The 23637-nt window shown below is 44.4% G+C and overlaps 1 protein-coding gene and 1 pseudogene across 2 annotated transcripts; both read left to right on the top strand.

Annotated features, from left to right (window-relative positions):
• The first annotated feature begins 1657 nt into the window (after positions 1–1657).
• LOC308426202 (vacuolar protein-sorting-associated protein 25-like) lies at positions 1658–2312 on the top strand (annotated as a pseudogene). The gene has a single exon. The product of its transcript is annotated as a vacuolar protein-sorting-associated protein 25-like (transcript).
• A 1543-nt stretch (positions 2313–3855) lies between these two features.
• On the top strand, positions 3856–23624 carry DHX33 (DEAH-box helicase 33). The gene is made up of 12 exons (XM_080923821.1): positions 3856–4160; positions 6403–6563; positions 7593–7820; positions 7988–8158; positions 11191–11376; positions 12018–12129; positions 13217–13376; positions 13533–13621; positions 14471–14598; positions 15804–16007; positions 18865–18951; positions 20338–23624. The coding sequence occupies exons 1-12, from the start codon at positions 3899–3901 to the stop codon at positions 20644–20646; spliced, it is 2097 nt and encodes a 698-aa protein (XP_080779947.1). The 5' UTR covers positions 3856–3898; the 3' UTR covers positions 20647–23624.
• Positions 23625–23637: the final 13 nt, after the last annotated feature.

Genomic DNA, 23637 nt, shown 5'->3' with positions numbered 1-23637 from the left:
TGCAATCCAAGGTGACTGAGCTGGTATAGTCATGGTCAGACCAAGGGAGCTACTTGTACAGACTTGACTACCTTGGATAAGATTGAAATGTGTCTGACAGATCATCTTTTGCAGGAAAAAAAAAATCAGGATATTCTTTTGAATGCTTAGCATGTTAGCTTCTTGATATGAAAGCCACGGAAGCATAAGAGCGTTTTTTTTTTGGAGGGGCAGCAGATTTCAGACTGCCACTGAAGAACATGTGAGTAATGTGTAATTGAAGCATTTCAGTTTTTAACTCTGATTGTTTTGTCATTGAGGCTGCTGAATAAATGGGTTACTAGGAATGAGTTCCCTATAGAAGTGTTATGTTTTACCTTCACTTTAAAAAACTCTGAGCCAATATTTTATAAACACCAAAATTTTTGATGTGCTTTTCTTGTCCTAAAAAAAAAAAAAAATGGCTTGCGTGATAACTGTTGCATATGATTAGTGGGACCTTCTAGGTAAGGGGGCTGTTGGGGTGGGGTGGGATGGCTCCAGAGGCAATAACGCCCCCAAGCCTAAAGACCAGAGTTCAAAGAGAGTAGCAACTACTGTAATTTGTTCTCTGACCTCTACCCTCCCCCCGCACACACACACAATCAATGTATGTTCTTTAAAAGAGGTGTTTTACTTATCAAGATTATTTCACTCACTTAGATGGACTATTCAGACTCTTGGAATTTAGGAATCTGATACTCCCTCCTTAGGTTGTTTGGAATGCACAACGTCTATTATTTCATTTACTCAGGGTCCATCATTTGACATAAGTTATTTTTCCTTGTAGGGGTTTGATTGCCTTCCTGAATCAACACAGGGTGTGTGTGTGTGTGTGTGTGTGTGTGTGAGAGAGAGAGAGAGAGAGAGAGAGAGAGAGAGAGAGAGAGAAGAACATGTCAACTTATTTCTTTTTGTAAGATTTATTTTTACTATTTAAAATTATATATACTTATATGTGTCTTTATATAGGTATGTCATTATAAGTCTGGGTTACCTTCAAGCTAGAGGTGCAGAATCTTCTAGAGCTGGGATTTTAGGACCTTATGAAAAGCTGGACATGGATGATAGGGAACAAACTTGAGTTCTCTCAAAGAGCAGTAAGCATTCTTAACCCCAAGCCCTGTCTTCAGCCCCAAGTCAATATATTTTTAATATACATCCTAAACATGCCCCACATGGACAATCTTTTAGTAACCCCTAGTTTACTGTCAGAAGATAAATAGAAACTGTATTTGGGTTTAGGGGGGTTGTTTGCTTTTTGCTTCTCAGATACATTTATTAAAGTTATATTGTAAATGGCATTTAGATAAGTATACAGAGAAGTTCCATTTTCCCACCTAACATAGCTTAAGTTTAGCTGACATGATTCATCTTGAAAGGACTCGTAGTGATTAGTGATGGGCAGGTAGGTTTTCAAAGCTTTTGTCAGCAACTTTTGATTTTATAAAAGATGAGGGTCATTAACCCCATTCCTACCCAAATTCCCTGGTAAACCTGGGTAAAGTTTCATGGGGGACCCAGACATTCTTTAAAAGGCTTTAAAGCATATCAACAGGACCAGAGCCACAGGCCATACCAAATTCCACAACAGACAGAAAGGTCCATATCTGGGTTTTAAAAAAGGGGGTGGGGTCGGTTCCGGGTTTTCTGGGCTACTACGATGGCGATGAGTTTCGAGTGCTGTGGCAATACTGCTTCCTGCCCTTCTTTACGTTACAGCCGAACGTGGACACCTGGCAGAAGCAGCTGGCCGCCTGGTGCTCTCTGGTTTTGTCCTTCTGTCGCCTGCACAAACAGTCCAGCATGACTGATGGAAACCCAGGAGAGCCCGCTCTTCAACAATGTCAAGCTACAGCGAAAACTTCCTGTGGAGTCGATTCAGATTGTATTAGAAGAACTGAGGGAGAAAGGGAACCTTGAGTGGTTGGATAAGAATAAGTCTAGCTTCCTGATCATGTGGCGGAGGCCAGAAGAATGGGGGAAACTCATTTATCAATGGGTTTCCAGGAGTGGCCAGAATAACTCTGTGTTTACCCTGTATGAACTGACCAGTGGGGAAGACACAGAGGATGAAGAGTTCCATGGGCTGGATGAGGCGACCCTGCTACGTGCTCTGCAGGCCCTACAGCAGGAGCACAAGGCTGAGGTTATCACTGTCAGCGATGGCCGAGGAGTCAAGTTCTTCTAGCAGAGACCTGCCTCCCTTTACTTCTTACCTCCCACCTTCCCAGGGTTTTCAAAAGGAGACAGACCTATTGTCCCCACAGACTGGATCTGTCACTCCACCAGACTCAAAGGGCTCAAGTCCTGAAAGCTCAGACTTAGGGATATTTCCCACACGATCCATTATATCTGTCCCTGGGATAGGGTAAGCGCACAGTGCTACGGAGAAAGGATGTGTTTCTTGTCCTACCTCCTTTCCTATCCTATACTGTCTCTGAGCCAGGGTCTATAAACCTGACACTTTACATGTGTTCTCACACATAAGTACACACCCACCTACATGTGCCTGCACAAGCTTCTTTCTCCTCGTCCCACTCCTTTAGCTGCTGTTGCCTCCCTTCTCAGGCTGGTGCTGGATCCTTCCTAGGGATGGGGGAAGCCCTGGCTGCAGACAGCCTTCCAGGCAATATGAAGATAAAAAGCCCCAGAAGGGGCCTGGCAGTGAGAGGTGGGCCCACTCTGATTTATGGTATTAAAATCTCTACTCCCACTGTCAAAAAAAAAAAAAAAAAAAAAAGGTCCCCATACCATATTTGATGGACATCCTTCACATAAGTTGAGAATTATAGGATGCCATATTCCACATTAAAAAAACTGACTCAGCAGTTAAGACTTAACCCAGGTTCCCTAGGGGTGCTAAGCACTCACATTGAGGCTCACAAATGGCTGGCTGTAAGTCCAATTCCAGAAAATCCAACACCCTCTTTGGCCTCTGTGTGAGCATTGCATGCAAGTAGTGCAGAAACATACACTCAAAACGCCTACACCCTCTAAAAATGCAAAAGCAAAGCTAACCATTCAGTTCGTGACTGTATTTCTATGTTGAATTAGCAAAGCATCTAAGAGCTTGTAATTGGAACGGGAAGGAAGAACTGGTTATATACAAGTTTTCTGCGGGAGTAGTGAATAATCCCACTGATTAAGGTGTGTACAATGGGGCTGAAAAGCTGTGTAAAGAATGAGAATCTGGTAGAAATGGCTGGAAATGAATTAAGGACAATTTTAGTTCCACTCAATTTTTTTTTCTTCTGCTTGTATTATTTGAGCCTATCACTTTGTGAGGGAATTACACGATATCAGAATCATAGAATTCGCTTTTCTGTAACTTGATACTCACTAGTAACATTTTCAAAATTCTTTACAGCATCAAAATGATTTTAGTTTCAGAAATTTTCACTTTCTACATTTGTAAACCGGAGCTATCAGTGGGTACCTTAAAACTTACATTGTTTAGAACAGTAAATGTTGGTGCTCCTCGTTCAATTTGCAGAAATAAGTAACTTCATTAAAACGTGACTATTGTTGGAGGCCGAGATGGGACTCTCATTTTCCTTAGAAAGAAATAGCTTTGGTTTAACGAGTCTCAGGAGAACATCATTATGCAACAAGGTCCTATGGAACCGCACAGCTATCGTCCCCTGTTGTTACTCGGGCCGTTTTTTAGAACGCACCTCCGGCCTTGCTCTCATAGGATGTGCTACCCACAATGCATGCTGGGAATTGCAGTTCCTTTCCTCAAGGCAGGCGGCAGCTGTGAGGTCATCGGTGGTCGCCCGACACGCCTGCACGTGGGGAGAAAGGGGCGGTGCGCGTTTGCAGTCCACAGCTGAGCGGAGCTGTCGGCGCCCTTACCTTCTGCCGCGGTCCTCCCGACATGCCAGAGGAGGCGGGTCTCCCGCCCGCCAAGAGATTCCGGCCGGGCTCCTGCCCTCCCGGGAGGCGAGTAGTGATGCTGTTGACGGCTGGCGGCGGCGGTGGAGCAGGAGGAGGCCGGAGGCAGACGCCGCCCCTGGCCCAGCCTTCGGCTAGTCCCTACCGCGAGGCCCTGGATCTGCAGCGTCGGAGTCTGCCTATCTTCCGGGCGCGGGGGCAGCTATTGGCTCAGCTCCGAAATCTGGACAACGCGGTCCTCATCGGTGAGTAGCCAGCCCCTTTGGTGGACCTTCCTTGCTCTAGATCCCTGGCTTCGTGAGGGCAGTTTTTCTTAACGTGCTTTCCCACTTTCTTTGGGTTGCTTTCTTCAACAAACTTGAAAGATTTTCAGTGCCAGGCTTGGACAGGGGCCTCTGGGAAGAGCCGGACAGAGTTATCCTACTGGCGCTGACCGCACTGTGCGAGTTTGGGAGAAAAAGACTCACCATCCCTGACGGGATGTGGGGACATATTGGAGACTCTTGAGAGCCACAATAGACCTCACCAAGGCTTTTGAGGAGACAGCTGCGGAGGGACCGTCATTCTATGCAGCGATGGAGGGACTGGTAGCCAGAAAGAATTCAGTTAACGAGAACCAATGTCTTGAGTACGAGAAGATCTTGGCAGAGTTCGAGGGCAGGGACTGATTTCAAGTGGCTTTGCTCCGGTGATTATGGTGGAGGAGTTCCTTAAGGGATGTCAGGAGCGAGAAGGAGACCTGAGTGCTGGCAGTCAGTGGAATAGAGTTCTAGTCTAAGGAGGGAGTGAATAGATGCGCCTGTGAAGTCCCATAATAATATGTGGGTATAGGGGGTTGGGCGCACGTCGGATAGGTAGTATTGATTACAGCTCCTACTAGTAATTTTTTCAAAAGAATTTTAAGAACATTGGACTGATGAGTAATTAGAAGGTGAAAGAAAGAAGGCAGTGGAAACAGGTTTCTGCTTTGGCCAACCAAAGGAAGCTGAGGAACTTGCAAATATTTACAGATTTTATCGAACTGAGCAGAGAGGACACTGAAGATAGAACTAATGGATGGGTCAGGAAATTTAAGGGAAGGGGGTGGATCAGACGTTCCAGAGAGCCTACCTGGCTCAGAGGAGGCAAAAGCATTTGGAGCAGAGGAGTAGAGGAAAGTCACCTTTGAGAAGATCCAAGAGTTCTGAGGAGAACAGAAGTCTCAGACTCCTCAAGCAGCCGCCTGGTGAGATGGAGACAGAAGATAGGCTGCAAAAACAGTAACAAGATGGATGGTAGAGCTGATGCCCTGGTGAATTTTATCCCTACATTTGTGTGGCTGGCATATTTTAATTTAGCAATAGTCAGTTGCCTAGGAAGAGGAGTTGGAAAGATGCGCAAGAGACTTGATCTATATCTGAGGCTGTGTGGAGGATTCAGTAGGAAAATGCAGGCTAATCAGATTCTTAGTCTGAGATCCTTGGCTGAGTCTGGAAAGGTGAGCGGTCAGAGGCAGGCTGGGAGCCGGAAGAAAATGTAAGACTCATGGACCTGGAGGACCTTGGTTAAAGAGGATAAGCCACAGCAAAGAAAGATGTGCAAGTTTCCTGAGTTCTTCTAACCGGGTGCTTTTAGAGGTACCAACAGACATGCATAGGGAAGAACTTTCACTGTGTGCTTGCTCTATGCAGTGTTCAAGCCTATGAAGAGACCTCTGCCCTCTGGAATTAGACCCCCTAGTATACCCCAGAAGGTGGGAATTTGCAGGCTGACTCATCCTTAATTTGCCAGTTAGTGAGAGCAGGTAGATATTGTACCCATAATAGGGTAGACAGAGTCAGAAGGTTTGAAGAGAGCAGCAACAGCAGCCAGAGCAAAGGGCAAGCAATATATAAATGGACATCTTGTCATATTGGTGTGTATCAAGCTATATGACTGTCTATTTCATTTTCTGTTGTAACTATACCAGTTACCTACTATGGTACATGTTTCCAGTTTTTGGGGCGATTTTTGTTTTGTTTTCCATTTTGTTTTGCTATTATGGGGCAAACGGAGTTAAAACATTTTTGTTTTCTTACATTCAATTTCTGCAAGTGGAATTTTGAGCCAAACCATACAAACACCCTAAACGTTTAGTGTATTTTTAATTATTGTTATTGGTTTGTTTGTGTGACAGTCTGTTGTGTAGCTCTGGCTGTCCTGGAGCTCACTGTAGACCAAGCTACCCTAGAACTCACAAAGATCTGCCTGTCTCTTGTCTGCTGCAATTGAATGCACATGTCACTATGTCCAGTCCATTCTAAAAGCTTTTGAAATGTAATTGGGCCTCCTGGGAAAGTGGTATTTAATGGCTGTTCTCCAGCTATGTGCCTGGTTGCCCATTTGCCTGAGGCTTAGCAACTCAGTATTTTCTCTTGTGGTTTTGTTTCATTTTTCCTGACTTTGAGCTGCTTACTTGGTAGTTTTTACCTTAGTCTCGTTTGAACAAGTGTTTCTTTTCTCTCCCAGGGGAAACTGGCTCTGGGAAGACAACGCAGATCCCACAGTACCTCTATGAAGGGGGAATTAGCCGCCAAGGCATCATTGCTGTGACCCAGCCCCGTCGAGTGGCTGCCATCTCTCTTGCCACTAGAGTCTCGGATGAGAAGAGGACTGAACTTGGGAAGCTGGTACCTCATTACGTTGTTTATATCAGTACTTTTTAAGTAACAAGCACCCACTGTGCTCCTGCTTTTTATTTTTCTGAACAAGTTCTTTCTCAGCCTCCACTACCCACCCACATTGTTAAAAGTCCAGCATAGCACAAACTGACCTGGTACCCTGAATCCTCAATCCTTCTGCCTTAGCCTTCTGCATGCTGGGATTGCAGGGGTGTACCACAAAACCCAGTCAAGCAGCTTGCTTCTTTAAGCTAACTAAAGACATAAATAGCCACTGCTGTTTAGGCTAATCTCAGAGTTTCGAGAGATCAGTGACTCTTAGTATTTCACAGGTATTGGCAAGTTTGGCAAATTAGATGTGGATTCTTTGGTTTAGGTTTGCATGTAAACACTTGCATGGTGCTAGAGTTTGAACTCAGGGCTTCTCACATACTAGACTAGTGCCCTGCTGGTAAGCTGGACCCTTTACCCCTAATTGATGAGTTTAAGACTTCAGACATGTCATTTTTTGTTTGTGGGTTTGGTTTTATTGTTGTTTGTTTTTTGTTTCGTTTTTTGAGACAAGGTCTCACTTGTATCCCTAGCTAGCATGGAACTTAATATATAAATGGCCTTGAACTTATGGCAGTCCTCCTGCCTCTGCCTACAGAGTGCTGGGATTACAGGCATACAGTTATCAAGTCTGTCCAGAAACCTCTTTTAAATCTATCACATGTATGTGCATATATATAGATATTGATATAGATATAGATATATAGGAGTGTGTCACATAGGGAGGTCAGAGGACAATCTGGGAGTTAGATCTCTCATCTCTCTGGGCTCTGGGGATTGAATTTAGATTGCCAGGCCTCCAAGGCTAGTGCTTTTATCCATGGTTCTATATTGCTTCTACACTATTGCAGATAGACTACACTCCTGAGGGAGTGGCCAGAGTGCTGTCAGTCTCAGTTTACCACACTGCTATGGACAGTGCTGGATATACAGTCAACAAGTGTTCAGTAAATGTCTAATGAATAAAAGAGTCATATTTTCTCACAGGTTGGCTATACAGTACGCTTTGAAGATGTCACCTCAGAAGACACCAGGATCAAGTTCCTGACAGATGGTATGCTTCTGCGTGAAGCAATTTCAGACTCCTTGCTTCGAAAGTACAGCTGTGTCATTTTGGACGAGGCCCATGAGCGGACTATCCACACAGATGTGCTCTTTGGAGTGGTGAAAACTGCACAGAAGAGGCGAAAGGAGCTGGGGAAACTGCCTCTCAAAGTAAGTGTTAAGTGTGGGACTTTCTTCCCAGGGTGTGTCTCCCCATTCTGCTTCAGGCACATGGGAGAAAGTTCACCTTGGTGGGAACAACATGGGCCTCAACCATGTTTTGAACTTTACAGATGGGCTGTCCAGTGCTTACTTCCCGTCCTCATTCTTTTCTGTAGGTGATTGTGATGTCAGCTACCATGGATGTCGACCTGTTTTCCCAGTATTTCAGTGGAGCCCCTGTCCTCTACCTTGAGGGTCGGCAGCATCCCATCCAGATCTTCTATACCAAACAGCCTCAGCAGGATTATCTGCATGCAGCTCTTGTCTCAGTCTTCCAGATCCACCAGGTATGGAGGGTTGAAAATCCCTGGCAAGTTCTGTTCCCCTTACAGTTAATAGTGAGAATAGTTAGCCTATAATTTTCCTCTGATTTCCACACATGCGCCACACACAGATAGATAGATAGATAGATAGATAGATAGATAGATAGATAGATATTAGATAAAATGATCCTTTTAAAAAGGTTAATTTACTACATCTGTTTTTGCCTCTTTTAATGATATTTCTTATTTTCTCTGAAAAAAAAATTAATAAATAACTCAACTCTAATCAGCAACCATCCTCCTCTGAGCCAGAAAGCTCTCTTATGTTAGAAGAGTGGTCAATGTACCTTTCTTTATATCAGAACCTGTGGGGGAAAGTATAGTTTATGTTGCAACCCAGTATGCTATATATTTTGTTTTGTCACGTAACCCAGGCTGGCTTCCAATTTGTTGTCTTCCTGCCTGGGTCTCCAGAGTGCTGGACTTACAGGTATACACCACCACATATGTCTTGAGATGTCCCAAAACTTTTAGATATTACAAAAATACCTTTTTATTTTATTTAAAATTTACAGTTACATGCGAATGATCAAAGGCTGGGGAACAGTTCTGTGGGTAAAGGGCTTGCCAAAGAAGTGTGAAGACCTAAGTTTAGAACCACCATGGCTATGTGCATTGGAACCTCAGTCATTGTCAGGAGGGAGGGATGATGACTGGCAGATCTGGAACTGGCTGGCCGGCCTAGACATTCTGAGCTCCAGACTCAGTGAGAACTTGTATCTCAGAACTGAGATGAAGAGTGGTAGATAGAGATGTGACCTCTGGCCTCTATGCATGACTCACATGAACATAAGAATGCAAAAAAAAGATCATGAGAAGTTAAATCCTACTGTTTTAGTTTGATTTGTATAGACTTTTTAATTTTTATATTTCATGAGAAAATCTAGAGGCAAACAAGTTTTATTTTAACCTAAGTATTACTTACGTAGTTCAAAGTTTTAGAAGGCCAGCAGCTGGTCTGGGACTGTGGCTCAGTCTGTGGAAGGATGGCCCATCCTGCTTGAAGCCCTGAGACTGATCCCCACTGCATAAAGCTGGTGGCAGCACTGATGGAAGGTAGAGGCAGGAAGACGAGTCCAGGGCCATCCTACCCTACATAGTGAGCTTGAGTTCAGTCTGGGCTGTTTGAGAGCTAGACTCAAAAAACCAAACGGTTTGGTTTAACAGTCTCGGTTTTAAACGGCAGCTGAGCCTGCCGATGGTGGCACATGCCTTTAATCCCAGCACCTGGGAGCAAAGACAGGTAGGACTCTGAGTTTGAGACAAGCCTGGTCTACATGAGTTCCAGGTCAGGGCTACAAAGAGAGATCCTGTGTGTTATCCTTTCCCACTACTGTACCCCCAATCCCCCCCCCCAAATTCTCTATTGAAAACAGCTATCTAGTCAGCCGTGGTGGCTCATGTGTCAAGCGGATATGTCTCTGAGGTGTGAGGTTACAGTGGTCTGCCACATACTGAGTTCCAGGCCAGCCAGGAGTAAGACCTAAAGAGACTCAGCAGTTGCTGTGAGAGTTGCTTTTGAACTTTAAAATACCCTGCTTATGTTAGTGTTTCTTGATTTATCATCATTCACCACTATATGCTTATTTTTTAAAATAATAGTAAAACATACTGCTTCCCACACCCTCCTCTGTTCACCATCCTTCCAACATAGCTGTATCATAGTGATCTTTAAATCCAGCATCAGGAATGATGCTATCATGAGGACACATTGTTCGCAGCCCTCTGTTCCTATCCTGGACTGATGAATTTGGACCAGCCTTCCGTGTGACACAGGATGCACTGTGTCTTGTATGGCAGTCATGGACTGTGCCGTGTGTGGTCTGTCTCTCCTGTCATTTGTGCTTCATCCACGTGGAGCAGTCACTTTGCCAGACTTCTTCCCACTGTTAGACACCTTGCCCGTGCTGGACCAGTGCGCTACACTGAGCCACAGCCTCCATCCACATTTCTCGTCACTATTCTCCTTAGCAGCTGTCCCCTAACCAGCCCCTCCCTCACATCTTCCACCTTTCAAAAGTGAGTTGAACCTGCTTGTCTTTCATCTCTGTCATTTCAGGGCAGTGATTTTTTTTTTTTTTTCCTTCTAAGGAATGGAAACAGCTACTATCAATTTGGTAATGTTTGAAAGAGAAGAAAAGGCCAGTCTGCCTCTTTGAACAGCCAAAGACAGCTTCAGAAGATGAGGCTTTTTAGAATTTTATTTTAAAATTTTATTGTGTAGGGGGATGTGTACCTGATATGTGTTGGAGAAAGGGCAAAGCACACATGTAGAGTTCAGAGGACAACTTTATAGAGTTGGTTTTCTATTCTCACCTTTACATGGGTCCCTGGGCTCAAATTCAGGTGACCAGCAAGTGCCTTTACCCCTGCGCCAGCTCACAGCAAGCTTCCAGTTCAGTGAGAGATCCTGCCCCAGGCAGACAGGTGAAGGAAGTCATCTGGTATCTTCCTCTAGCCACACGTGAGCACAGACACACACAGTCTATGTGCACACCACACTCACAAGAAAAAGAATGGAAAGAAGCTCTTTAAAGATGATTCTTTGCATGAATTTATTCATTGTGTGTATGGTAGGGTGTGGTGCTCAAGTCACGGCCTGTGTGGAGGTCATCGTTTCCTTCCCTCCACCATATGGGTCCTGGACCATCTCAACCCAGGCTTCAACCCTGGCCGCCAGTGCCTTTTCTTTTCCCCCTGAGCCATCTCAACCAACCTAAAAGAAGTTTCATACAGAAATTTTTTTTACCTCTGATTGGGCTTTCATTGTATTGTCTTGCAAAAGCAGTTTCCCTTCAAAGCTTCCTTATCTGGTTTCCGATCATAGCTGGCTGGCTCTCATGTTAGCAGCTCTGTGCATTGCTGGTAAGGATCTTCTCCCAGGGAGATACCACTGTCAGACTTGCTTCATCTTCGTAATTAAAAAGTGAAACAGAAAATAAAAACCCTCTTGGAAATATCACCATCATAAATACTCTCTCTCTCTCTCTCTCTAGGAAGCTCCCTCTTCTCAGGACATCCTGGTGTTTCTCACTGGTCAGGAGGAGATTGAAGCAATGAGCAAGACCTGCCGAGACATTGCAAAGCACCTCCCAGACGGCTGCCCTCCAATGCTCGTCCTTCCTCTGTATGCCTCCTTGCCCTATTCACAGCAACTTCGAGTCTTCCAAGGGGCCCCAAAGGTAAGCATGCCACCACTCTGCCAGCCACATCACTGAGCATCAAGGCAGACCTGTCCCTGTGTACCACGATCCAGAGAAGGTGGAAGGAGGAGTACTCAGGTACTGGGTCAGCTGAGAGGGAGAGCTGGCCTGTGAGGAGGGGAAAGGTTATCAGTATGACGGAGAGCATAAAGGTATAGAGGCTGGAAGTAAATGAGCGGCTCCTCCAAGTGCTGCTGTAAACTCATTGTCCATAATCCATTTGTTGTGTGCCAGACACAGTGCTGATGCTCACACAGGCCACTTGTCATCCTCAAGGAATGCCAAGACAGATGCTGAGGCCCCGGAGAAGAGAGGTGGGAATTGCTTAAGGCAAGCAGTAAGATCCTGGTAAGGCCAGGATATGCTTGCCTTGAATCTTTAGCTTGTTTTGGTACATCTCATTGCCTCAAATTAACCTTCAGGACCTCAGTGAAAAGACCAGCGTCCTCCCTTTCCCTTTGTCCCTTACCAAGTGTAAGGACTGAAATTAGTATGACTACTATTAACAATGAAATCACCTTTTCTTGACCATAGGCAAGTGTGGAAATGCATGGTGAGAACGTTTTCAACTTCTGAATCGTGTGTGTCATACGGCTTTTCGGTTCTCTTCCTCCTTTTAGGGCTATCGCAAAGTGATCATTTCAACCAACATCGCTGAAACCTCCATAACCATTACAGGAATAAAATATGTAGTTGACACGGGCATGGTTAAAGCAAAGAAGTATAACCCTGGTGAGAAACTGGAGCTCATGAATGGAATGTCTCCTGTACATAGCAAGCAGCGGTTAGAACTATAACCCCATTTCCTCCCAAGTAACAACATTTCATGTTTGTGAGGAGCTGAGATTTGAATGACAGGAACAGTTCAAACCTGTGTCCATAAAGGAGACCTGATGAGGCAGGAAGTCAAGAGAAGGAAGAACTCAGTTGTAGAGAACCTGAGAAGGACAGATCAGGGCCTGTACTGAGGTCTGAAAGCTGGGTGAGAAAGGCCAGAGAAGCTCAGGGACAGCCTGGCACTGGTCACAGACTCTTGAGGGGCTACTGGAATGTGGCTGGTGTGGACTTTGAGGTTTCCCATGAAAGAGACAGGTGCTCTAGGCTGGAATAGCAGGCAAAGAGGGGAAGCACTGCCTGTCTCTGGCCAGCGCTACACATTTCTGATTCATACCTTGCTTTATTCTACAGAGGAATTGGGCTGCTGCAATTATTTTAGATATCCAATATTTAATTGGCATCTTCTACTAAACATGGAGGGGTCAGCTTTCACATATGTCCTGGTGACAAAGTGTGGGTCTCTAGTTCCTGGCATAAAATAATGCCGTTCTTGAGAGAATGATCTTTTATTTCCAGGAAATAAATGTCACATGATCTGTTTTCTTATAGAACTGGGAGGGAGGATAAAGAACCCTGTCATTGTTGGTTGATATATGACCATCCTTTTTTTTAGCTAGAAACTATCTCAGCACCAAAATCCCCAAGAAACCCTCCGTGCCAGGCAGGGCAGCAGGGATAGTTGGTCATCTCATGATATAAGCCTAGACTTCTAAGCCATTCTCCTGCTTCGTTGCTTGCAGAGGGTGTTGTGATGTGTTCCTTAACATTTCACACATGGCTCATTGCTGAATTTAATTTCACCATGAGGTTTAAAATGGCTGAGAAACTGGGTTTGTGCATTCTTGTTTAGCCTCAAGTTTTCCCGGACCCCTATGTTGCAAAAACACTAAGTGATACTCAGCATCTTTTCTTCTTGCCAGCATTCTAGAAACAGTTTGCATATGGGATGAAGCAAAGCACTCATGGCTCTTTCTCCCTGCAGACAGTGGTCTTGAGGTACTAGCTGTACAGCGAGTATCAAAGACACAGGCCTGGCAGCGCACAGGTAGGGCTGGACGAGAGGACAGTGGCATCTGCTACCGACTCTACACTGAGGATGAGTTTGAGAAGTTTGAGAAGATGACGGTGCCAGAGATCCAGAGGTAGATACAGGTTGCATCTGCGCTGTCATGCATTCTGCTCTCTCCTTCCACCTGCTCCTGTTCTTGGGCTGCAGCTTTCACTAATGCTCTCTGGGGAGCACTTTTGACTCAGTGGAGTCAGACACAGATGAGTGACCCTCATTTCTTCCCTCACAGGTGTAACCTGGCAAGTGTGATACTTCAGCTCCTAGCAATGAAAGTCCCAAATGTGCTCACCTTTGACTTCATGTCCAAACCATCTTCAGGTAAACTGGAAGGCAGGCAGGCAGAGAAATAGACAGACAGACAGACAATGCAGAGGAATTCTCACTCCAGGAAAAGTACCTTAAGCAAAAAACAAAAACAAGCAAACAAACAAAAAACCCCAAACATTTTGGTCCTGTTCTTTTGCTGTAGGTTCCATGTTTTAGTGCCATTTAGTGCAGGGGCCAGGAAACATCATCAGGCATCCATGATATTTCTGAAGCCTGGCAAAAAGGCAAAGAGATCAGATATCTTTACATTAAATTAGGATTTGACTGGTCCCTGTCCTTCGTTGGTAATCTGTCCTGGGCGGAGAACTTTTAAGAACTGGCACTAAGTTGTGGCAGCTTTGCACCTGGACCTTGATCACCTTGCCTTTCCCTCTTTAAGGAAATGCAGTTGCTAATCGAGAGGATAACTGTCAATAGGTGCCCCAGGTCGCACTCTGAACCTCAACTCAGTTCTTCTTTCAACGAGACATTTTCTGATTCTTCTACACAAAAGTGTGTGCATGTGGGAATGTGAGAATCTTTTAAACCACAAACTGCACATAGAGCTCAGTGTTCTACACCATTTTGTTTCCATTTTGAAATTCCTTGAGAGGAATAATAAAGTATATTGGTAATATAGCCAACATCTGCGTGATGATACCCACACCATGGAAGCCAAGCCCCAGAAACTGCCCTCCTGTGACTACTTTATACATGTTTGCTATTTTGTGTGTCAGTAGGATTAGAAGAAACGTGAGGACAGTGGGTGGTCCTGGTATTTGTAGAGTCAGAAGCACTCAACTAGCTGTGCCTTCTTTCTGATTTGACTTCTGGCTCCTTTTTATGTCTCTGTTTCTGTAGATCACATTGAGGCAGCCATTGCCCAACTGGACCTGTTAGGTGCTCTTGAACATAAGGATGACCAGCTTATCCTAACTCCAATTGGAAGAAAGATGGCAGCATTTCCTTTAGAACCCAAATTTGCCAAAGTAAATGACCCCTCCTCCTCATTGCCTTTTCTCTGCCTTACAGGTTAGGACATGCCTAAGCTCAGTGCTTTGAACTAACCTCACTTGCTCTCTTAAAAACCCACATCACCACTCCTGTGTACAGTGATGACTTACATTGTGTATGAGACTCAGACCCCTCTTCTGTGTACAGTGCTGACTTAGGTCATGTATGAGATTCAGACCCCTCTTCTGTGTACAGTGCTGACTTACATTGTGTATGAGATTCAGACCCCTCCTCTGTGTACAGTGCTGACTATGTCTTGTATGAGACTCAGACCCCTCTTCTGTGTACAGTGCTGACTTAGGTCATGTATGAGACTCAGACCCCTCCTCTGTGTACAGTGCTGACTTACATTGTGTATGAGACTCAGACCCCTCCTCTGTGTACAGTGATGACTTACATTGTGTATGAGACTCAGACCCCTCCTCTGTGTACAGTGCTGACTTACATTGTGTATGAGATTCAGACCCCTCCTCTGTGTACAGTGCTGACTATGTCTTGTATGAGACTCAGACCCCTCTTCTGTGTACAGTGCTGACTATGTCTTGTATGAGACTCAGACCCCTCCTCTGTGTACAGTGCTGACTTACATTGTGTATGAGACTCAGACCCCTCCTCTGTGTACAGTGCTGACTTACATTGTGTATGAGACTCAGACCCCTCCTCTGTGTACAGTGCTGACTTACATTGTGTATGAGACTCAGACCCCTCCTCTGTGTACAGTGCTGACTATGTCTTGTATGAGACTCAGACCCCTCCTCTGTGTACAGTGCTGACTATGTCTTGTATGAGACTCAGACCCCTCCTCTGTGTACAGTGCTGACTATGTCTTGTATGAGACTCAGACCCCTCCTCTGTGTACAGTGCTGACTATGTCTTGTATGAGACTCAGACCCCTCCTCTGTGTACAGTGCTGACTTATGTTGTATATGAGACTCAGACCCCTCCTCTGTGTACAGTGCTGACTATGTCTGTATGAGACTCAGACATCAGTCACAGCCCTACCCACAGAGATTTGGAGTCCTGTGGGATGTCTTCTTTCTGTTTTACAAAGATGTGAATGGCATTGGCACAGCATTATGGTCTCAAAGCCGAGACACTCCTTTAAGGGAAGCTGAGTGTACAGAAACACTACTCAGAAGGTAGGAAACTTGACTCATACGTTTTAAATTTGACTTTCCAGACTATTCTCCTGTCCTCCAAATTCCACTGTACAGAAGAGATTCTGACCATAGTCTCCCTGCTGTCTGTAGACAGTGTCCTTTACAATCCTCCTGCCCGAAGAGATGAGGTGCAGAGTGTCCGCAAGAAATTCATATCCAGTGAGGGGGACCACATCACCCTGCTCAATATCTATCGGACCTTCAAAAACATAGGCGGGAATAAGGTGAGCCTCCTTCATGCTTTCAGGCTAGTGCTTTTAAGTTTATCTGGTTTTGGCCAAATCATAAAGACAGACAGTCTGTCTGTCTGTCTGCTCCCCCCCTCCTCCCCCCCCTTTCTGTGTGTGTGTGTGTGTGTGTGTGTGTGTGTGTGTGTGTGTTTATGTATGTGAGTGTGTAAGGGAGAGGAAGAGAGACGTGTAAGTGCTGGGACATTACTAGAAATGTTATTTTAGGTGTTTGTTCTGCTTGTGTTTAATATACTCTGTGGACAAGTTAGTTAAGTAATTAAAGACTGTCTTAGCCACTAGAATTATCCCTTTTTTTTTTTTTTTTTTTTTTTTTTTGGAGGACTGGGGGGAAGGGTACAAGGACTCTTTGTGTTCCTGGGTGGCCTGGAGGTTGGCATTGAATGAACAGATACCCACCTGACCCTGCCTCCCCAGTACTGGATTAAAGGCAGGTGCCACTACACCCAGCTCCAGCCCATGTTTCATTACCATAAAGAAATACTTGAGGAAGGCCATTTTATAAAGAAAAGAGATTTCTTTTGTCTCACATTCTAGACTGGTAAGACTTAGAGGTCTTATCCTTCAAGGTAGAACAGAGCATCACACAGCAAGAGAAAGGCAATATGTGTATCTGTGTGTCTGGACTCTTCCTCTTCTGCCAGTTAGGGACTGATGGGAATTCAGTCATGAGGCTCTATCTTTTGGCCTTATTTAGACCTAGTCATTTTTCAGGTGTCATTTTAAAATTGGTGTGTGTGTGTGTGTGTATTTGTGTGTGTGTGTGTGTGTGTGTGTGTGTGTTTGCCTTTTTGAGCATCTAGGGACCACATGCTTGCTGTTTTTGTGGAGGCCAGAAGGAGTCCGATTCCCAGGGATGGTTGTAAACTACTCTGTGAGTACTAGAAATCCGGCCTGGTCCTCTGGAAGAGCGGGCAGAGGTAATCCTTGACCTGTCTTTCCGGCCCCTAAGTTTTTACATTTTTGTTTTCAAACGGGATCTTACTAAGTAATTCGAGGCATGGAATTTCCTGTATAGGCTGAATTTCCTATATATGTCTGTTTATTCCTATCAACTGCTAGGATTAAAGGTGGGTTTGGTTTGGTTTGCTGGGATGGGGTTTCTCTGTGTAGCCCTATCTTTGTAAACCAAGCTGGCCTCAAACTCACAGAGATCTACTACCCAGCTTGTTTTGTTTTTATGAAACAAAGTCTCACTGTGTGGCCCTGGCTGTCCTGAATGCACTATGTAGATCAAGCTGGCCTCAGACTCAGAGATCTGTCCAAAGTGCTGAGATTAAAGCTCTGAGGGAAGAGGAAGCTTGTATATGGTGGTCAGGGGACAGTTCCCCTTCTTGCTTTCCACTGTGTGTGTTCCTGGGCTTGAACTTGGGGCATCAGGCTTGGTACCAAACACCTTATTCACAAAACCATCTTACTGGCCCACAAGTGTCATAATTGAATTTAGTTTGCATTTAATTCACTGAAGCTTTGGAGAATATTCAAACTATAGAAGATGGTTTTCTTTCCTACCTGCTCAACTTTTATAATGGTTTTTGATAAGACATTTCAGTTCCTTATACTAAAATGGAAAATATTCTCTTAGTGTTAATAAATCTATAATTGTGCCTTAATGTGCATTAAGAAAAATGATACCCTACAGGTTTAGCATTTAGCAATTTTAGCATTTGTTAACTTTTTTTTTAGTTTATTTATGCTTACATTTTGTGTGAAAGTGTGCATAGGTGTGTACATACACATATACAGATGTGCCTCATGGTACCTATAGAGATCAGATGACAACTTGTAGGAGTTGGTTCTGTCCTTCATGATGCAAGAGGTTTAATTCAGATATTCAGATTTGACAGCAAGCATCTTTACCAGCTGAGGCATCTCTGGCCCTCTATTTATATTTAAATGAACAACAACAAAAAAGTGCTGATGCAGCAGTAAAAGTTCTGAGTCCTTCCTTACTGAACTGTGGGGAGGGGTGTGCTCAGAGCACCGTCGACAGGATGCCATCTGTTTGTCTTTAAAGCAGGGTCTTGCTTATGTATGTTGGCCTCAGACTTGTGATCTTCCACAGACAGGTGTGTGGCACACACCCAGCACTAAGAACACGATTTTCAACAGGGCTTGGTTGGCTCCACATGATGACTACAGAGTAAGATTGTCTCAAAACAGAAAAGGAAACATTAGCCTTGCCTGCATCCACAGTCTGCCCTTTCAGCTGCATCTGTCTCCATCACCACAGTGTCTCTTGTTCGGCTCTCCTTGTGCTCAAGAGGGAATATTCTGTGGAGCCAACAAGTGAGCATAAATTTGTCGGTCTGTGCTCTGTGGCTCAACTTCACCTGGCTAGCACGCAGTTGAGAGGCTTAGCAGTCCCTCCCGGAGTGTGGGAGAATTCCCATCTCCTTCCCTCCAGATGTTGGTTGAAATCACTTGTGTAGTCTGTATTGTTGTAAATATTGCCTCCATTCCACACAAGACAAGCGTCTTTACATAAAAGTATTGGGCATTTCTGTGTACTTTGTTCGTTTTTCTCTAGTTTCTTGGTCTTTCTCACTGTTCTTTAGTAATATTCTAGAGGTACGTGTCCTTTATGAGTATGGTGGTGCATGTATCTCAGCTCATAGCTTTTTCATAATGACCCTAGGACAGGAATATGTTTTATTTTAGTTTAAGTAATTCATATTTCTCCTAGTTCATACTTTTCAATGTAAAGTATGTTCCTATATTCCTTTCGACAGCTGTAGAAGCCTCTGAATTCAGCTCTGCCATCCAGGTTTTGGTGTTCATGTTCTCTGCATAGGAACGAGAAGATTAAGATGTGGCCTTTTCTTTTATTCAGGACTGGTGCAAAGAGAATTTTGTCAACAGCAAGAATATGCTGCTAGTAGCTGAAGTCAGGGCACAGCTGAGGGAGATCTGCTTAAAGGTAGTACTTCCCTTTCAAGGAAAAGTGTGTATTTTATTGTGGGGTCTTGAATTGCTTATCCACAGTGGTATGAAAAAAATTTTAATTATAGAAAAACTTTAAATACACAAAAATATAAAAGTTACTCATAATTCTACTTTCTTTCCCTCACAATTATGGTTTATTCATAGAAACCATGATGGTTTGGGGTTTTTTTTTCCCCTCCCCATCCTCAATTGCCATCCCACCCTAGAACTGTTGATAGAACCCATTGGATTCTTCTGTTGAGCCAATTAGTTTGTCTTTCACATAGTTTACATTGTATCAATGACTTACATTCTTTTTGTGGGTGTGGTACTGGGCATGGAACCCTGGACCCTCATGCATAAGTTTTAGAAACTTTATAACTAATTTCTGATTTAAAAAACAAAAACTGGCCAGGTGGTAGTGGTGCATGCCTTTAACCCCCTGCATTTGGAAAGCAGAGGCAGGAAGATCTCTGAGTTCAAGACCAGCTTGGTCTACCAAAGCTAGTTCTAGGCCACCCAGGGCGACACAAAGAAACCATATCTGTAAAAAAACAAAGGGAAAGGGTGGAGGAGAAAGAAAGACTACTAAAAGGTAAAAGGAACAATTGGAAAAGACCAGGGGAGCATTTTTTAAACCACTTGAAACACGGAGGCTGCCCAGTGTATGGAGTGAGGAGAAAGGAATCTCTGCCCCTGTCTTTCCTGTGGTTTGTGCTGATGGCAAGCCTGTATTGAGCAACTGTCCCATGTCTGCTGAAGCTGTCTTAACATGAGTGGCTCCCCCTTTTCAAGTTCCAGATGTCTCTCCCGGCTGCAGCCAGCTTTGCAGTGTCTGGGCCTAGCAGCTTCTCCACCCCACAGGAGTCTCTAGTTCATACACCCAGGATGGCTGCTTTTCTAGCTAGGGTGCTTGTCTGGAGTGTGTTGTGAGGAGTGGGAAGGCAGCCTCTGCACTGTGGTATCCAGGAGGCTCAGTCTTTATGCTTTCAAATCCCACCAAGGTGTCAACTCCCTGGGCTACAGTTGTGGGTGTCACAGAGACTGTTGATCCACTCAATGGTGTCAGCCGAGTGGTTTTATCTCAGAAGAAATTGCTACTCCACACACACAACAAGTATACAGTGTGCAGCCAAATGAATGTCTCTCTCCCACTCCCAGCTTTCCTAGGCTGACATTTTCCTGTTTTGTTTGTTTAGTTTTTATTTCTATCCTCCCTTATCCATGTCCTCATCCTTTACCCGAGCTGCTGCCTAAGGCATTTGAATCCACACCTTTGGATATCAATCAGATTCACTGTGTTGCCTGCACTTTAGCATGCAGTGTGCAGTGCTGGGGAGAATTAATGTTTGAGGTCTTTTCTGTCTGTCTCCTAAAACAGATGTCAATGCCAATCATGTCATCTCGGGGAGACATGGAGAGTGTCCGCCGTTGCCTGGCTCACAGCCTCTTTATGAGTACTGCTGAACTCCAGCCAGATGGCACCTATGCCACCACAGACACACATCAACCAGTGGCCATCCACCCGTCATCTGTCCTCTTCCACTGCAAGCCCGCCTGTGTGGTATACACTTCACTGCTCTACACCAACAAGTGCTACATGCGCGACCTGTGTGTTGTGGATGCTGAGTGGCTCTACGAGGCTGCCCCTGACTACTTCAGGAGGAAGCTGAAAACCGCCAGAAACTGAGCTATCCCAAGATGCTGCCAGCATGGCTGGGCCTGGAACTTAGATCACAGTTGTCTTCCAAATGAACTCAGAAGCTTGTAGCCAGACGTCCAGACTTCAAGAGCTTAAAAGTATTGATGAAACCTCTCAGACTCAGTCATTCAGACATGATCATACTTAGACCATAGAAACTGAGGCTTGTGCTTTGGGTTTGACTAGGCAGTTTGGGTAACTTAATTAACTTCTGAGCCTCAGTTTCCTCAAATGCCAGAGAGGGTTAAATAAGGATTTATGAGTTCATAGTTACGAAGTTTAGAGAAAATGAACAGACATTACCCAGAGATTTGCCTGGTACACGATAGGACAATCAGTGACTTGTAAGTCATTGTGCTTTGTGGTTCTAATTAGGTACAGCACAGTCCCTTGAGCTCTGTGACTGGGATAGGAGCTATAGGAGACAACAGATCCAACTTGTTGAAATGTTTCTTCCTGCTTGTTAGTCCCTCCCCTGTGGATTCCAGGGCCTCATGCATGCTATGCAAAACACTTTGCCACTGAGCCAGTCCCCAGCCCTCACTTGTACTTTAATGCCTACCCGTACGTCTTTTAAATAGAAAATGGGAAAATTGACTCCCACGGACAGTTGCAGAGTAAGGTGTATTCTGACCTGTTGACCCTTGTGGCTCAGGGTGTAGCACATACTCTTGTCGGTCTCCAAAGAGAGACCAGCAAAGAGTTCCTTGGTTGGTCCCCAGTGCCTCTGGTTGAATGTCCCCAGCAATGCTTTCTAGAAACTAGCAAGTTTTCTGAAACTAGGAAGCCAACTTTTCAGTGCAGTGTCTTCTGAAGCCTTGTGGTAATTTCCTCTTTAACTGAGCACCGGAGAATGTAAGGGAAGAGTCACTTCACTCTGTCCCAAGTCACAGCTGCTGGATATCCAGGAGGAAGGACACAGAGTATCAGTTTGTTCTTTCTCCTACACCTAGTCTTAGTTTGGGTTTTTTGTTTATTTTGTTTGTTTTTTTCTTGGGAGGTAAACTACTTGAGACAGGGTTTCCCTTTGTAGGCCTGTCTGTCCAATAACTCACTCTATAGACCACGCTGGCCTTAAACCCAGAGATCTGCCTGCCTTTCTCTCCCAAGTGCTGGGATTAAAGGCATGCACCACCACCTGGCCAGTCCTTGTATTTTTGGTCTTATTAATTTTCAGTGGTCTGTCTTCTTTGCAGAGACCTCAGGACAGTTAGCTTTGCCACAGTCACCACTCTCAAACCCTTATCATCACCATTTGTTAGAGGGAATAAGAAAAGCCTCTGCATCCTTTTTCCAATTGCAAAAGATTCATCTTAGCTGATTATTAGGAGCAGACATTCCTGTAGGTATGGTAGTACCTCCCTATAATCAATCCCAACTGAGATAGGAGGGCTGCAGGTTCTAGGCCAGCCTGGGCTAGGTCCTGTATCTAAGTGAAGGAAGCAGGAGAGGCACACTTTCACAAAGAAGGTTTGAACCTCGGGGTGAGAAGAGTTTTAGCCCTTTTATTGTGCTTAATTGATTGAAACACATCAGTACTACTAGGATTTTCTCATTTATACAATGAATTGATTGTTTATAAACAATGGGCCAAACTACCTTCAAGGCACTTCAAAGACAGTGGGCAGTTCTTCCCTGAGTCCAACAAGCTCTTTCCAGAGAGCATAGCCTGGCCAGGCACTTTCATTGCAGGATCTCATTGGCTCACAGCTGTGTCTGTTGAGTCGGGGCTAGGCTTTATTATAACCCTAGTCATGGAAAATCAAGCTTTTAGCCAGTGCTTAGGGTTGTCTGGGTACTTATCAACTATCTGAAATGCTCTCTAGGATGTGTTTACTTTTTAAGTGTAGTTTTTGTATTTATGCAAGGTTTGTTTAGCCTTGCCTGGTAAGAGGAACTTTTGTATTTTTAATAGAGCATCCATTATGCTAGTTAAAGAAATCGGGGGGGGGGGGGGAGATATATTCCTCAGCAGTGAACAGTTGCTGTTCCTTAGCGAGTTAAAGATGTTTCCTGGGTCAGGGGAAACGGAGCTTGCAGTGGCTGACTCCAGCATGAGGCCTAGGGCCTTAACCTGGAGGAACTGCTGCAGAGAGGACTGGGAAGTCCCAGAAAAAGGAGTGAAGGATACAGTTTCTAAGTAATGTATCTGTACAGAAATCTGTTTATCACTCTAACATTGTGGGAGGATTTAATAGAGTATTTAGTTTTTTATTAAGCTTTTTAAAGAGTTACTTTTCAACACAGCTGCTCAGGGATTAAGTCAGGTGGGAGCCCATTCTGACTCCACAGATCACTACAAAGAAGTTCATGCTTATCTTAAGCCGAAGGCCAGCACTCCTCAAGCTTTCTTAAGAACATGAAATGTTTGGTGGTTTTACTATGGTACAACCTGAGCTACTTCGCTAGTTGGCAAACTCTCCAACCTGAAGACCCCAACCTGGACAGAACAGCCTCCAACAAACAGATGGGCTTCAATAACAGTCCTGTGTGCTGCAGGTGTTTTTATCTTCTCTGTAACCATGGCAACACCAAAACAACAGTTTCCTTACCAGGTCCCCTGGGAGAACCTTTGGTCTCTTGTAACAAGATTCCAAAACAGAGCGAAGTATTTACTGTGACACAAATTCTTGTACTCCAGCTACCAGACAGGATCTGTTTGGAACTGTGGCCATGCATCTAAGGTGCCATTCCTTGAGCACATAAGCCAGACAGTACCTTTGGGGAAACAGTTTTATATCGATTGCTGTAGTATAGAAAACAAGTGGATTTGGACTTGCGCTCTATTCTCTCTGATCTCTAATATAAAAGAACAGTTCTTATATATAATGCTCAAAAATTGCTTTTGACTATCAAATCCACAAAAAAACCTGAATCTTGTATATGATCTGTGTGGCCTCTTTTGTTGGGCCTCCTTTCCTTGTTTAAAGAATGCTGTTTAGAATATTAAACATCTGTCTTATTGCCATTCATCCAGTA

The sequence above is a fragment of the Micromys minutus genome (genome assembly GCF_963924665.1).
Source record: "Micromys minutus genome assembly, chromosome: 10".
Taxonomy (NCBI): domain Eukaryota; kingdom Metazoa; phylum Chordata; class Mammalia; order Rodentia; family Muridae; genus Micromys; species Micromys minutus.
This window is presented reverse-complemented; position numbering and strand designations above follow the sequence as displayed.